The 17642-nt window shown below is 31.0% G+C and overlaps 1 protein-coding gene across 1 annotated transcript; it reads left to right on the forward strand.

Annotated features, from left to right (window-relative positions):
- Positions 1-135: 135 nt before the first annotated feature.
- Positions 136-15211, forward strand: LOC114344415 (cell growth-regulating nucleolar protein). Its single transcript, XM_028295250.2, has 4 exons — positions 136-156; positions 7399-7588; positions 12799-13027; positions 13350-15211. Exons 2-4 carry the CDS (start codon positions 7467-7469, stop codon positions 14031-14033), a joined length of 1035 nt encoding a protein of 344 aa, XP_028151051.2. The 5' UTR covers positions 136-156; positions 7399-7466; the 3' UTR covers positions 14034-15211.
- Positions 15212-17642: the final 2431 nt, after the last annotated feature.

Genomic DNA, 17642 nt, shown 5'->3' on the forward strand with positions numbered 1-17642 from the left:
AATCGAGTTTCCGAAGCACGTGCAGAGAATTGGTTGATTGTCTCAAGGGAAGAGACTGTCGAATATGTAGTGTCGAAGCATCCAGCCAGCCAGAAGCAGAAGAAGAGAACACATGTTAGGTTAGGTTATAAATTTTTTTTGTTTGATTTTGAACCACAGTACAAAGCAGGGCCCTGGGCCCTGATTCTAATTCATTTCGACAGTCGCAATTTCATTTCGACACCGCCATGACAGCCGCAGAATATAGCGATTCTTATTCATTTCGATATTAGTTACAACTGGGGATATTAATCTTATCATGTTGAGACTGCTCAGAATTTGGGTTGGCGCTCCCGTTTATTGGAACTTGTTGATAGTCTGGGAAAATTATCGAAAAAATGCCATTTTTGGGAAAAATTATTTACCAGCTATTTTATTGCTAAAATCGAATCTTAAGATTGCATATACAGTGCGTCCATAAAGTAACGCATAAATTCATTATTTCGTAAACCAGCGACATTAATGAAAAATCCTGAAACGGGTCGATTTTTATTTTTAGATTCAGATTTTTTGGCATAGGTATATATCATACTAGTGACGTCATCCATCTGGGCGCGATGACGTAATCGATGATTTTTTTAAATGAGAATGGTCATGTGATAGCTCATTTGAAAGGGTATTCAATTCTCTATTCACTAATATAAACATTTACCTAATTATTTATACAAGGTGTTCAAAAAACATTTTTTTAATTAAAATAATTGAAACAAAAAGAAGAATGTACGTAATTTATTTAATTCAAAATACGTTTTACTGTTGTCAGAAAACAGGAAAAAAATGTTTATTTGAGAAATAAATATTGTTTTTTGCTTAAATTCAATGTTAAAGCTGCCACCCACCTGTCGCTTGGCAGTTTGAACATTTCGTTTAAGCGAAAATCAATGTTTATTTGTCAAATAAAATTTTTTTCTGTTTACTGACAGTAGTAAAATGTATTTTGAATCAAATAATTACATTATATTCTTCTTTTTGTCTCACTTATTTTAATTAAAAAATGTTTTTTGAACACACTGTATAAATAATTATGTTAATGTTTATATTCTTGGATAGAGAATTGAATACCCTTTTAAATGAGCTATCATATGACCCCTATTCTCATTTAAAAAAATCATCGATTACGTCATCACGCCCAGATGGATGACTTCACTAGTATGATATATATGCCAAAAAACCGTAATTTAAAAATAAAAATCGACGTGTTTCGGGAATTTTCCTTAAAGTAACCAGTTTACGAAATAACGAATTTATGCGTTACTTTATTAGTAATATGGGGTATGACAAGTCCGCAGAAAGTATGTTATTTTATTTATAAACAAATTAGCACTTCTAAATCTTCTTTATTTTTCAATTAGTGGTCTGTAACTCCTAAAATTTTTCCTTTGAGCCAAAAACACTCAAATAAAAATTCACCGTAATTTAGTTCTGCACAAAGTTATTTTTTTTCCGATTTCCTTCAACAAAAATTTTACTCAGAAAATCCGAGTTTTCCCAAAAAATCTGCAATTTTCAATTAAAATTTTAGGGAAGTACCTAATTATTTATCAATAATTAAATAATTGATGACATGAAAGATTTATTATAGTAGATTATACAGAGGGGCTAAATTATGGAATAAATTCATTTCTTTAAAACGGACGATTTTGGAGCAAAATCCCGAAAGAGGTCGATTTTTATTTTTAAATTACAATTTTTTGGCATATATTTCTTACTAGTGACGTCATCCATCTGAGCGTGATGACGTAATCGATAATTTTCTTAATGGGAATAGGGGTCGTGTGGTAGGTCATTTGAAAGGGCGTTCAATTCTCTATTCAGTAATATAAACATTATTATCATTAGGTATTTATACAGGGTTGCCAAAAAAATTTTTGAATTAAATTAATTGGCGCAAAAAGAAGAATGTATGTAATTTATTTAACTCAAAATACATTGTACTGCTGTCAGAAAATAGAAGAAAAGGTTTATTTCACAAATAAGCATTTCTTTTCGCTTAAATTAAATCACAAACTGCCTCCCTCCTACCTATTGGCAGTTTGAACATTTAATTTAAGCTAAAAGCAATGTTTATTTGCAAAATAAACATTTTTTTCTATTTTCTGACAGCAATAGAATGTATTTTGAGTTAAATAAATTACATGCATTCTTCTTCTTGCGTCAATTAATTTAATTCAAAAAATTGTTTGGCCTCCCTGTATAAATAATGATATTAATGTTTATAATACTGAATAGAGAATTGAACGCCTTTGTAAATGAGCTACAACACGAACCCCTATTCCTATTTAAAAAAAAATCGATTACGTCATCACGCTCGGATGGATGACGTCACTAGTTTGAAATATATGCCAAGAAATTTAATTTAAAAATAAAAATCGACCTGTTTCGGGATTTTTCTCTAAAATCGTCCATTTTAGAGAAAATGAATTTATTCCATAATTTAGCCCCTCTCTGTATATCAGGAGACCGGCGACAATCTAACCAATAGTTTAGCAATAATTAAAATGTTAATTAAAAAATTTCGGTCGAAATAATAACCAGAAAGATTATGATACACCAGAATAACTATGATTTTCGTATAAAAAAGCACTATACCTATTCAACGTACCTTACAGGATTGAAATTGGACCATTTGAGCGGTCTCAGGAATGTTATAAAGAAACAATTTTTTGGCTTATAAACAAATAGAACCCCTCAGAAAATATTAGATTTAATTAAATTAAGTTAACGCTGTTGAAAAGGGCACGGCTTCTGTGTCCTTTTCGAAGAAAAACAAATTGAATTGCGAGGAGTGATTCCAGGTATAACCGGTCAAATTTGACCGGCATTTGCGACAGAGTTATAAACAACAGGATTTTAATCTTTGAACCATTAGATACCTTTTAATTCCGGTCCTCTTTGTACATACAAATTTTCATATCTTCAAGACACTTATAACAAAAAAGATTTATGTCACTGTCACCAAATAATTTAATTATTGATAAATAATTACTTCTCTCAAATTTTAGTTGAAAATTAAAGATTTTGTTTGGAAAACCCGAATTTTCCGAGGAAAATTTCCGTCGAAGGAAATTGGAATAAATTATCAATGTGCAGAATTACTGTCAATTTTTATGTGAGTGTTTTGGTTTAAAGTTAAAATTTTCGGAGTTATAGAGCAATAATAAAAAAAGATTTCGGAGCGCGCTAATTTGTTTATAAACAAAATAGCACACTTTCTGTGGACTTTGCACAGCTATATTACTAATATAGGAAATCTTAAGATTTGATTTCAGCATGTCCAGCAATAAAATAGCTGGTAATTAATTTTTCTTGTTTTTTACTAATTTTCCCAGATTATTACCTTACATCTTTCATTGAGTTGATGATTCATGTTGTGGACATTCTCAATTATTATATTTCTAATTTAATACTATTCTATCTAATTCCTCAAAACAAGCAAATTTCAATTAAACCCAGCTATATTATAATACCTTTTGCTTTAGTTTTCCTTGCAAGAAATAAACAAAACACATCTAAACTAAACCTAACCTCGCTTTTGGCCATTCATTCATCTCCGTGTCAAATAATTTCGACAGTCGAAATTATAATATCAACACCCTTTTTAAAGTCGCTATTAATTTCGATAGTCGCTATTTCATGACGTCACTTCGTTAGTTCAACTAAAATCCACAAGGCTCGCACAATCGCATTTCAACCGTCGCCATATTGAAAGCGACTTGTTTAGTGTCGAAATTTGATTTAGAATCAGGCCCCTGATTCTAATTCATTTCGACAGTCGCAATTTCATTTCGACACCGCCATGACAGCCGCAGATATAGCGATTCTTATTCATTTCGATATTAGTTACAACTGGGGATATTAATCTTATCATGTTGAGACTGCTCAGAATTTGGGTTGGCGCTCCCGTTTATTGGAACTTGTTGATAGTCTGGGAAAATTATCGAAAAAATGCCATTTTTGGGAAAAATTATTTACCAGCTATTTTATTGCTAAAATCGAATCTTAAGATTGGATATACAGTGCGTCCATAAAGTAACGCATAAATTCATTATTTCGTAAACCAGCGACATTAATGAAAAATCCTGAAACGGGTCGATTTTTATTTTTAGATTCAGATTTTTTGGCATATATATCATACTAGTGACGTCATCCATCTGGGCGCTATGACGTAATCGATGATTTTTTTAAATGAGAATGGTCATGTGATAGCTCATTTGAAAGGGTATTCAATTCTCTATTCACTAATATAAACATTTACGTAATTATTTATACAAGGTGTTCAAAAAACATTTTTTAAATTAAAATAATTGAAACAAAAAGAAGAATGTACGTAATTTATTTAATTCAAAATACGTTTTACTGTTGTCAGAAAACAGGAAAAAAATGTTTATTTGAGAAATAAATATTGTTTTTTGCTTAAATTCAATGTTAAAGCTGCCACCCACCTGTCGCTTGGCAGTTTGAACATTTCGTTTAAGCGAAAATCAATGTTTATTTGTCAAATAATTTTTTTTTCTGTTTACTGACAGTAGTAAAATGTATTTTGAATTAAATAATTACATTATATTCTTCTTTTTGTCTCACTTATTTTAATTAAAAAATGTTTTTTGAACACACTGTATAAATAATTATGTTAATGTTTATATTCTTGGATAGAGAATTGAATACCCTTTTAAATGAGCTATCATATGACCCCTATTCTCATTTAAAAAAATCATCGATTAAGTCATCACGCCCAGATGGATGACTTCACTAGTATGATATATATGCCAAAAAACCGTAATTTAAAAATAAAAATCGACGTGTTTCGGGAATTTTCCTTAAAGTAACCACTTTACGAAATAACGAATTTATGCGTTACTTTATTAGTAATATGGGGTATGACAAGTCCGCAGAAAGTGTGTTATTTTATTTATAAACAAATTAGCACTTCTAAATCTTCTTTATTTTTCAATTAGTGGTCTGTAACTCCTAAAATTTTTCCTTTGAGCCAAAAACACTCAAATAAAAATTCACCGTAATTTAGTTCTGCACAAAGTTATTTTTTTTCCGATTTCCTTCAACAAAAATTTTACTCAGAAAATCCGAGTTTTCCCAAAAAATCTGCAATTTTCAATTAAAATTTTAGGGAAGTACCTAATTATTTATCAATAATTAAATAATTGATGACATGAAAGATTTATTATAGTAGATTATACAGAGGGGCTAAATTATGGAATAAATTCATTTCTTTAAAACGGACGATTTTGGAGCAAAATCCCGAAAGAGGTCGATTTTTATTTTTAAATTACAATTTTTTGGCATATATTTCTTACTAGTGACGTCATCCATCTGAGCGTGATGACGTAATCGATAATTTTGTTAATGGGAATAGGGGTCGTGTGGTAGGTCATTTGAAAGGTCGTTCAATTCTCTATTCAGTAATATAAACATTATTATCATTAGGTATTTATACAGGGTTGCCAAAAAAAAATTTTGAATTAAATTAATTGGCGCAAAAAGAATGTATGTAATTTATTTAACTCAAAATACATTGTACTGCTGTCAGAAAATAGAAGAAAAGGTTTATTTCACAAATAAGCATTTCTTTTCGCTTAAATTAAATCACAAACAGCCTCCCTCCTACCTATTGGCAGTTTGAACATTTAATTTAAGCTAAAAGCAATGTTTATTTGCAAAATAAACATTTTTTTCTATTTTCTGACAGCAATAGAATGTATTTTGAGTTAAATAAATTACATGCATTCTTCTTCTTGCGTCAATTAATTTAATTCAAAAATTTTTTTGGCCTCCCTGTATAAATAATGATATTAATGTTTATAATACTGAATAGATAATTGAACGCCTTTGTAAATGAGCTACAACACGAACCCCTATTCCTATTTAAAAAAAATAATCGATTACGTCATCACGCTCGGATGGATGACGTCACTAGTTTGAAATATATGCCAAGAAATTTAATTTAAAAATAAAAATCGACCTGTTTCGGGATTTTTCTCTAAAATCGTCCATTTTAGAGAAAATGAATTTATTCCATAATTTAGCCCCTCTCTGTATATCAGGAGACCGGCGACAATCTAACCAATAGTTTAGCAATAATTAAAATGTTAATTAAAAAATTTCGGTCGAAATAATAACCAGAAAGATTATGATACACCAGAATAACTATGATTTTCGTATAAAAAAGCACTATACCTATTCAACGTTCCTTACAGGATTGAAATTGGACCATTTGAGCGGTCTCAGGAATGTTATAAAGAAACAATTTTTTGGCTTATAAACAAATAGAACCCCTCAGAAAATATTAGATTTAATTAAATTAAGTTAACGCTGTTGAAAAGGGCACGGCTTCTGTGTCCTTTACGAAGAAAAACAAATTGAATTGCGAGGAGTGATTCCAGGTATAACCGGTCAAATTTGACCGGCATTTGCGACAGAGTTATAAACAACAGGATTTTAATCTTTGAACCATTAGATACCTTTTAATTCCGGTCCTCTTTGTACATACAAATTTTCATATCTTCAAGACACTTATAACAAAAAAGATTTATGTCACTGTCACCAAATTATTTAATTATTGATAAATAATTACTTCCCTCAAATTTTAGTTGAAAATTAAAGATTTTGTTTGGAAAACCCGAATTTTCCGAGGAAAATTTCCGTCGAAGGAAATTGGAATAAATTATCAATGTGCAGAATTAAATTACTGTCAATTTTTATGTGAGTGTTTTGGTTTAAAGTTAAAATTTTCGGAGTTATAGAGCAATAATAAAAAAAGATTTCGGAGCACTAATTTGTTTATAAACAAAATAGCACACTTTCTGTGGACTTTGCACAGCTATATTACTAATATAGGAAGTCTTAAGATTTGATTTCAGCATGTCCAGCAATAAAATAGCTGGTAATTAATTTTTCTTGTTTTTTACTAATTTTCCCAGATTATTACCTTACATCTTTCATTGAGTTGATGATTCATGTTGTGGACATTCTCAATTATTATATTTCTAATTTAATACTATTCTATCTAATTCCTCAAAACAAGCAAATTTCAATTAAACCCAGCTATATTATAATACCTTTTGCTTTAGTTTTCCTTGCAAGAAATAAACAAAACACATCTAAACTAAACCTAACCTCGCTTTTGGCCAATCATTCATCTCCGTGTCAAATAATTTCGACAGTCGAAATTATAATATCAACACCCTTTTTAAAGTCGCTATTAATTTCGATAGTCGCTATTTCATGACGTCACTTCGTTAGTTCAACTAAAATCCACAAGGCTCGCACAATCGCATTTCAACCGTCGCCATATTGAAAGCGACTTGTTTAGTGTCGAAATTTGATTTAGAATCAGGCCCCTGGTTTTGAACTTGAACATTTTTGAATTATTGAATTTGTGCTTTGCTCCTCTGCTAAACTAAAGTATAAAAATGGTGGTGTTTACATGCAATTCCTGTGGAGAAAGTTTACGCAAACCCGCAGTTGAAAAACATTACAATTTTTGCCGCTCCGCTAAAAATTTAACCTGTGTTGATTGTTTTAAGGACTTTAGGTTAGTTGTACAACATATTTTTTACCATTTTACCCAACATTGATACACGAGTACCAAAAATCCTAATGCTAGTTTCTATCCGTCTGCAACCACTAAACTTAACATGAGGGATAAAAACAAGCATTTATTATTTCATTGCTAATCTCTAAGTGACTCCACAAATTGTAAGAACAATATTTATTTAATAAAGTCCAGGAGGCGTTTTGTACACTGTCACCATCAGATTTATAAAAGAGGAGAAAATAAATCTGAAATGTGTAAGAATACACAACATGGTGTACAAGAAATTCTGTGCTGTTATAGTATGCAGTCTACCGTCACGTTTCTGCTATAGCTTGTGGTCTACCGAGGGATCCTTATTGTGTGCAAACCCTTCTGACAAAAGAAAATGGTCTTGTTTTTAATCTGAACGGTATACAATGCACGGACAAAAAAAATTTTACAAACGGAATAAAATGCATAAATTAGAAGAATTGTTATTTTAATTTTACAAATTAATACTTTGTCATATCAATTCACTCTTCTTATCTTCACATAAACCTTTCTCTCTCAAGTCGTCAGCCTCACAGTTCTTCCATCCACTTCTAAAGTTGTGCTCACTATGAGGCGCCAAGCCTTACTCCGATCAATGTATTGTACCCATGTATCCAATACCAGGTAAAATATATGCAATATTTTAAATACTGTCGGCAAACGTACAACAAACACTGAGTAAATACGAAGGGACAACAACAATAGATACTAGGCGAGGATACAATCCATTGCTCTCCGTAGTGAGCAAACCCTAACAGCTCTACCCTTCATCCACATAGTTTTCATTTCTATGTCTAATGTGATTAATGTGACCCATTGCAATCTTTGTTCTTGAATCTTTTTTGAGACTAGTCACCCTTAGTTTTCTAACCAAGTAGTTCTTGACCATGTCACTTCTACTCTTACCCAACATCCACAATAACATGTTCATTTCAACTACCTCCACTTTTTTCATAAATATTCTTTACACAATACCAGCACATTACCAGCAATGCAGGTCTTGCCACACTTCTGTATATGTTTCTTGTCAGCCCTTCTCTAATTTTTCGATTACAGTAATCCCTCGTTATCTGCAGACTCATCAACCACGGTTTCACTTATCCGCGGTTGCGATAACTGTTGAATCTTTAATGAGAATGTTTTATTATTTTTATATATTTTTTTTTTTTTTTTTATTCCATTTATTAAAATACGTAATAACAATATACAAAAAAAAAATACATTAAAAAACCAAGAGCCCTAGCTATGCTGGTTTTGTGGTAACATAATAAACATAAATATAATGGTAACAGATTACATAACATAAAACTTTTTAGACTACTTTACACTGAAGGTTAAGTTTTCCTATATAGATTCATTAAAGAAATTGTATTAAAGTAAATGATTAAATTATTATTTATTATTAAATTGTTATAGAATTATATTCAATTAAAGCTATCTGTTGTAGTAGTTAGTAAGAAGTAACTCTTTTAATTCAGTTTTAAATCTTTCTAGCCTGCAGTCTTTGATCTTTGTGGGTAACTTATTATACAAAATCAGACCACTTGAGTATATACTTCTTTGTGCACCAGTAGTTCGCATTCTTACGGTTTGAAAACTACCTCCCTGTCTGGTATTATGGTCATGCACATCTTCTATACGTCTTAGAGTAATATTTGTAAGTGTTTGAGAAAGCTTAATTTGATGAATGAATATACAAACTTGTAAAATGTATAGCGACTCAATGTTTAGAATTCCTCTCTGATAGTACAGGTCGTCAGTTGGATGAAGTCTTGACAGTTGAAATATATATTTCACAGCCTTGTTCTGTAACACCATGAGAGGATGTAGCTGTTTTTGATTTGTATTACCCCAAACAATAGTTAGATATGACAAATGTGAATTTATTAAAGAGTGATAGATCATTTTACGCTGTGGGATACTTATAAATTTAGCAATTCTTCCAAGCATACCCACTGCTGGAGCTATTTTTTGACACGTGTTCAATATATGCTGTTCCCATGTTAGTCGATTATCTATGTGTAAGCCAAGGTATTTGGTAACATTTTTTTTAACGAATTTGAATTTTCCAAAATTTAACTGTAGCTCTCTGTGTTCTTCAATATTTGAAATTATTGTGTAACTACATTTATTCATATTGAGTGAGAGCTTGTGGTATCTGAGCCAGTCATCTATATCTGTCAGATCTTTTTCTACAACATATTCTAGCTTTTTGGGATCTTTGTCTGCATACAAGAGTCCCGTATCATCAGCATATAAAAATAGCGTTGATTTTAAAGGCAGATTGGAGATGGAGTTTATATAAATAAGGAACAATGTTGGTCCCAATATAGACCCTTGAGGAACTCCACATGTGATGTCTTCTGCTGTACTAAGTACATTATTACAGAGCACTTTTTGTATTCTGCCAGTCAAATAATCCCTGAGCCATACTAAGGATATACCAGTTATACCATATTGTTCAAGCACTGAGATAAGTAACTCATGGTTAACTGTATCAAAAGCTTTTTGTAAATCTAGTGATACAAATACACAGCTTAATCCTTTGTCTAAGTTACTATATATATCTGTAATCAAATCGGCAGCTGCTGACACTGTGCTGGAATTATGTCTGAAACCATATTGTCGATTAAACCAGGCACCAGTTGTATTCAAGAAGTTTACGATTTGAAGATTTACACATGATTCTAATATCTTTGACATAGCTGTTAAGAGAGATATTGGCCGATAACTTCCTGGCTGTTTTGAGTCTCCTCCCTTATAAAGTGGTATCACTATTGCCATTTTCATAGAGCTCGGGATTGTTCCAGTGACAAGAGAAAGGTTAACTAATTTAGTTATAATCGGTAGAAGCTCCTCTTCAAACTCCCTGATAATATCAACACCAAAGCCATCCCAGCCAGGAGATTTGCCTTTTTTTAGTTTTCTTACAACCTCTTGAACATTAATTTCTAAGACTTGTTGCCATTCAAATATATAATCTTTTGGTGATACATTTATTGGAGTGCTTGTTGAAGGTGTTATGTTTTTTGACAGAGATTTTCCTACTTGTGAAAAATATTTGTTTAATTGGTTTGATAGCTCCTCAGATTTATTATATATCGAGTTCTGATACTGTAGTTCATGTATTGTTATTGTTTTTTTTGTATTTTCGGCATTATGAATAAGGTGATTGATAGTTGCCCATAATTTTTTACTATTGCCTTGTGCATCGGATAATTTATTCGTGAAATAGTCTTTTTTTGCTTTGCCTACTGCTTTCAGTAGTTCATTTTGCACAGACTTATAAACATCTTGTAAGAACTTACTATTAGGGAATTGTCTATGCCTTCTATAATGAAAATCTCTTTTTAAAACAAGGTTATGTAATGTGACATTAAACCATGGTGCACTTTTTTGTCGAAATCGATTTTTAATTGTTTTTGTATTAAGATTATTTAAATAAACACGTAATATTTCATCACATAAAGAATCAGGTTCATTCCAAATCTGATTTTGCAAGCTGTATATTTCATTTTTGAATTTCAGTTTGTTTAAAGTTGTTACTGTATAATACTTGTCAGTGGTTATAAATGATGTGTTTTTTACCTTTAATAGCTGCAGTTGATGATCACCGAAACCTTCATCTACTATATATAACGTTAGATTCTATAATACCTTGATCTATAAGCTTACAGAGGGATGCCACATTTGGGGGCAAAAAAGACACTTTATTTTTCCATCTTTTAGTTTTTTTGGGTTGGGATGAGAGGGTGCGTTATTCAACACCAGACTGCCTTTCTCGGTAGAACCGTCTGGATATGACAGGTCCAGATGTGGCATGTTGTACTGTATCTAAATTTTGGTGTTTTTAATTTATATATTACAATACAATACAATAATTTATATATTTATATACATTAATTATATATATTTATATATTACAATACAATACAATAATTTATATATTTTTTATAATCTGACCAGTCGCATTAAATTACTCATGATACACCACTGGCCCTTGTTCTTAGTAGTAATACTACAGCAATTAGTTTATAGTTAGGAAGGTTTACAATACCGCTGATTTCAGTGTCTTTATTTTTGTTGATATGATAATATTATTTCACAGATATGCAATTTCATCATATTTCTTCCTATGTACTAATATACGTATCCAAATTGGGATTATATGTCATGTTCTTCTTTGGATCGTAGATCCCTCACCTACCACACCTTTCTCTTCGGAACGTAACTCCTGCGGTTGAAGAGGGATTACTGTATAAAGATTCCAGATCAGAGAAATACTTTTCATTATGATGAATTTATTAATTAATTTTTAAGTATTGTAACAATAAGCCTTATTAGTTGCATCCATTTCATCAGTTCCGTGTTATTTTCTTGAATTTTGGAATTTTTCAATAATTAAAAATGCTCTTAACCTTTAAAAGTAGTTGAGTGGCGACATTTGTTGCTAACTTGCCAGTGAGTGTATCTTTTTAACAAAAAATATTAGAATAACCAATCATCCAATTATTCCTCTAGTGATATTTTAGAAAGAATTTCAGACCGATCCGGATATCAAGACCACTTCTTTTATAGTCTCTGAAACGGTTTCTCCTTCATTTATTCCAGTAATCAATGCAGTCAATAACTTTTGTTAATAGACACGTTTTATAGATTCTATAATACCTTGATCTATAAGCTTACAGAGGGATGCCACATTTGGGGGCAAAAAAGACACTTTATTTTTCCATCTTTTAGTTTTTTTGGGTTGGGATGAGAGGGTGCGTTATTCAAAACCAGACTGCCTTTCTCGGTAGAACCATCCGGATATGACAGGTCCGGATGTGGCAGGTTGTACTGTATCTAAATTTTGGTGTTTTTAATTTATCAATTTAACGAGGTAATGCCGATATAGTCGGTTCACTAAACTCAGACACAATTGGCTAGTGATTTTAGTAGGTAATTTTTTTGTTTTTTGCCAATTTTACCAAATTGGCTAAAAACAAAAAAATTGTGCTAACGCACTGTCAGCATGGACGCTGAAATAGTTAATCACTTTATGGTAAGATGGTATGCTGTCAAATGATATAACTAAACCACAAGCCCGGTTTGTCACTTTTATTTCATATGATACCAATAAGACACCCATAGACATTTTGTGTTTTTTAAAAAATAATTGATATAGCAATTTTTAGGGGAGAAGAATATGTAACCCATACTAAATGCATAACAGAAGAGGAGAGGTATGCAAAAAAAGGATCGATGCCCAATGGAATAGTAAAAAAAGGTGAAGTAAAGCAGGAGTCATGGGTGGAAATGATAAAATCAATTTTGGAGCAATCTAATTTAAAACCTTCCCACAGAAACCTATTGAATACCATTTGCACCTACAGTAACATTCCTAGGAAAAAGCCTAAATTTTTGGTAAGTTTTGTTTCTTATTTTGAATATGTGGCCACTGACATGATTATCAGTTTGTTATGCGATTTTTGAAAATGCTTTAAAGAAATTTATGACTTCCCCTCCCTTATAAAACTTTCAAAGATATTTTTTATGGTCTATTTTTCTTTCCTTCCCTTATCACCCTACTGGTAAATCTTCAAGGACTTTTGTTGGGACATGATGTATTATTTATTAAAAGATTTTTATACGTGGTATTACAAAAAGTTATTTTTTTTTATAAAAGTGTAATACTTATTTCTTTCTAAATACATCCTACATATTTGACTTCATATTTTTGTTTCAGAACTTCATCAAGAGCTCCTCTGGAGGTCGTGTAAACATGAGAGAAGTAGAGGAAGTATGGAATATCATAGAAAGTTATAAAGCTAAAAAAGCAACTAATCAAAATAACACTCAACCAACTAAATCTAGTCAAGATATAACTCCAGAAGTAAATAAAAGGAAGATAAGCGAAGACATTCCTAATGAAAACACTAAAGATGAAGTACCAAAAAAGAAAAAGAAAAAAGAAAAGTTAGCTGATACTACAGAAAATGGTGATTCTAATAAGAACACAGAAGATGGGGAGTCAAAAAAGAAAAAGAAGAAAGAAAAATTGAATGGTGTAGGTGTAGAAAATGGTGACTCTAATGAGAACACAGAACATGAAGGGGCAAAAAAGAAAAAGAAGAAAGACAAATTATCAACTCAGGTTGAGAATGATAATACTGTACAAGAAACTTCACAGGTTGAAGAAGAGACTGGGAATGAAAGCTTCAACTACACCACTAAAATATTGGATATTTTAGCAAAGAAAGGAACAATCACCTTAGAGAAACTTCAGAAAAAGGTAATCAATGCATATCTTAAACATTCTGGAGAATCAGAAACAAGCCCTAAAATTATAAAAAAATTCAATAAGAAATTGAAGAAGATTGACAGCATAGAAATTATAAATGATCAGGTTTCTTTGAAAGTAAATAGTTAATAAATAATTTTGTTTACATAAAATATTTAAAGTACCAGTACACTTTAGAAGACCAAAAATAAGCATTTTTTGAAGAATTTTTTTCACCTTTATTAAAAATGAACTTAAAACTTTTTACATATTAATATCTTATCTATTTATTTTATTTTTACGGATATACCATTTTATATAACTCTTAGAGAATACAAAAAATATATTATATTTGTTCATTTATGCACATACACTAATATTGTAGAGGGTGCCAAAGTCGAGGTTTCGAAAAAAAGTAGTTCGGATGGCGGACAGTTAATCTAAGGATTGGAATCTCTAAAACAAAAAAATCATACGGCATTTGAAAAAGGAACGTTTCTAACGTGACAATTTACCACCGTTAGTGGAAAATTTCGCAAAAAAGAATTATACAGATAAATGTTTGTGAAAAAATCACCTCTTTTTCTTCAGTTTTTCATGGTTAAAAAATATTTGATTTTTAATTTTTTTGCCAAATTGTGGTAAATTGTCACGTAAGATACCTTCCTACACAATTTTTTTGTTTCAGAGATCCCAATCTTGAGATTAACTATCCGCCATCTTTTTTCGAGGCATCTACTTTGGCGCCCTCTACAATGCTAGTGTACGTGCCTAAATGAAAAAAGATATATTTTTTTGTACTCTCTAACGGCCGGTTTCACAAAGTAAAGTTAGCTTGTGGTTAAGAGATAACCAGAGGTTACCCCAAAATATGCGTTTTAGTTTCAGGTCAACGGCAAAGTATGGTTAACTCACAGAATGTTTAACCAGAGGTTGGAGTGGGTTACCCTTATGGGTATACCCAGAAGGGTAACAATTATGAAACTGAAACGCATATTTTGGGGTAATTTTGAGGTTATCTCTTAACCACAAGTTAACTTTACTTTGTGAAACCGGCCGTAAGAGTTAGATATTAATGTGTAAAAAGTTCTGTGTACATTTTTAATAAAGGTTCTGAGAAAAAAATGCTCTTATTTTTGGTCTTCTAAAGTGTACTAGTACCTTAAAATTGCTGTTTTAATTTAAAATATGTGTATATTTTTACAATATCTAATTTTAAGAATAATTGACATTTAATTATTATTAATAAGTGATGTGAACATTCAGAAAACTAGCTTTACATGTTTTGTAAAACAGTATTTCTAAAAGTAATAAATATATGAATAATATTGTTTTGTTTTTAGACACCTACTCAACACACACACTACACATTACACCTGAGTTAGTGATAAGTTATACAATTACGTGGCTAAAGGTTCTAGTTCTAAACCAAGGCCAAAATCAGAGAGAGAAAAAAAATATTGTTTTGTTTTTGTTTTCATTCTTTAAAAATGGATCCCCTTAATGTGTGATATGGCAAGCTGCCATATAAATGGTAAAGTGAATAGTAAGCTTGTAAGAATAAGACAGCATAATTTCCTTTACTAAGGAAGTATGACATTGTTAAATACAATTTTGATATTCAGTGATCCGTTTCATTGATCCTAAGATAAGAAAATAATGTGTGTGTACTTTGTACGCACGTAAGAAGTTATACTTCTATTATATGATTATAAACGAAATTAATATACTTTTTATTTATATTTTATTTAAATATAAAACTAATTTATACTTACTACTTCTTAAACATTTTTATTAAAACAGTGCCAAAAATTAAAATAATAAAAGAATAAAACACACACAAACACATTAAAAATGCCACAAATGATTTCTGAAAATTAACTGTCGGAAAATTTTTGAACTAAATACATATTTTCTGAAAATAAAATTATATAATAAATATACTTACAATCATAAAATGTATAATAAAAATAAAAAAATAAAAGTTTCTATTGGGATTCGAACCAACTTACCAGCGCGGCTGGTATTGGCGTTGTATTGGGGTTCACTCGCAATAAACGCTTCGCCACGGAGACAGTGTGTCATTATGTGCAAAGAACGACTAAATAAACGGATTAAACTTTTGACATTTTTGAATTATGTAAATCAAATTATTTTGATTTTGAATTGAAACACCCAATCAGAGCCCGTATAACGACTAATAAATTTCGCAATCACTTGCATCGTGCAAAGTGGCTATGTTCAAATATCATAACAAAATTTGATCAACTATTTTTAAAACACTTACCAGTGTAAGATTCTTTAGCTTTGAATAAGCGAGATCGTCCCGGTTGATTGTTGTTATCCACAGTTCTCTACGCCTTCGAGCTAATAGGTTTTTTATCAGTAATTTTGCGGCACTCATACTAGTCACAGTTTGATGGGCTTTCACATTGGCATGCAACAATCATCTCTTCTATGTTAATGAGTCCAAAAATATAATATGAAAACTATTTAAAAAGGCAGTATAACCATTAACTAACTTTTTGTTTGTTGTTTCTCTTCCTACAAATTTTAAAACGCAACAACCATACATAACCAAACCACAGTTCCACAGCTGCCATATTGGATAATTTTTGTCATGTCATTTGAACATCCAATCAGAACAAAGTTGTAATGCGACTGCGCCGGGATCAAAGGTTTTAATCCTATTAAAATTCACCCTCATATCGCGCGTAAAGAAGTATAACTTCAAAAATACCGTCGCTTCGTAAGCTTTTTTACTTTCCATACCCCATAGTTCTTAAATGGAATATATCCCAGGCAGAATGCAAGAGAATAAGCGACTATATGAGGAATTTGTGGACTCTGGGGATTCAGAAATTGGTGACAGTCTACTGACATCTCCGAGTTCAATGAGATTTAATAAATAAAGTAACATCTGAATAAGAAGGTTCTCACTTAATGAAATCTCATTCAAATCAAAAAGGAAAAGCGGCAGGTTTTGACCGAATATATCTTGAGTTTGTTATTCACAGTGGTCAACAACCATGACATTGGGTCTATTTAATAAAAAGATTTTTCAGCGGTGGAATTTGAAATATTCAAAATATCTTGATAAAAACTCATTTTTCGAAAAAGTACTAAGAGCCAAAAAAGTTTTAAAAACATTGTGTTTAACTAATGGTACTACAATAATAATTTAATTGGAACGTACACAAAAGTTTGGGGGGGTTTAAAGGAACAAAACCCCCATCCCATAAAATTTTTATGGGGTGTCCAAATTTCACTATAATTTTTTCTTATTTTTCAGTTTTTTCATCTGATGTTCGTTTTGCGAAATATTTTTTGTGAAATTTTGTGACTCGCCCATTTCCTTAACTATCCGAGAAGTTCCATGACAACCATCTCCCGGATGAAATCTGGACATGCTTGTTATCCGGCTCATATATACAAAATAAATATAATTGACAACAATCTTTGGGATATTTGCAAATAAATTTCAGATTTGGATTATATATTTTAGATGAACATGTAGATTTTATTTTATTTTTCATATTTCGGTCTAAATTAAGTTATAGAATAACTAAATTAGGCTTGTAATCTTAAATGGCTTGTCTTTTGTTTATATGCCTTTTGTTTAAAAAAATGCTAAGAACAAATGGGGGGACAAAAGTGTGGCCCCTGCCATAATCCCAAAATGCTTATTATAATTAATCTTGCCAAAACAAAACAAAAATACGTTTAAATAAATGTTTGTTATGATTATAACAAATTGGT

This window comes from Diabrotica virgifera, chromosome 7 (genome assembly GCF_917563875.1).
Source record: "Diabrotica virgifera virgifera chromosome 7, PGI_DIABVI_V3a".
Lineage (NCBI taxonomy): Eukaryota > Metazoa > Arthropoda > Insecta > Coleoptera > Chrysomelidae > Diabrotica > Diabrotica virgifera.

Excerpts from the sequence above, each read along its gene's own strand:
- LOC114344415 (XM_028295250.2), top strand. The coding sequence starts at position 7,467 with ATGGTGGTGTTTACATGCAATTCCTGTGGAGAAAGTTTACGCAAACCC. Across the intron at positions 7,589-12,798 it reads GATTGTTTTAAGGACTTTAG|GGGAGAAGAATATGTAACCC; the intron begins GTTAGTTGTACA and ends AGCAATTTTTAG. Across the intron at positions 13,028-13,349 it reads GGAAAAAGCCTAAATTTTTG|AACTTCATCAAGAGCTCCTC; the intron begins GTAAGTTTTGTT and ends TTTTTGTTTCAG.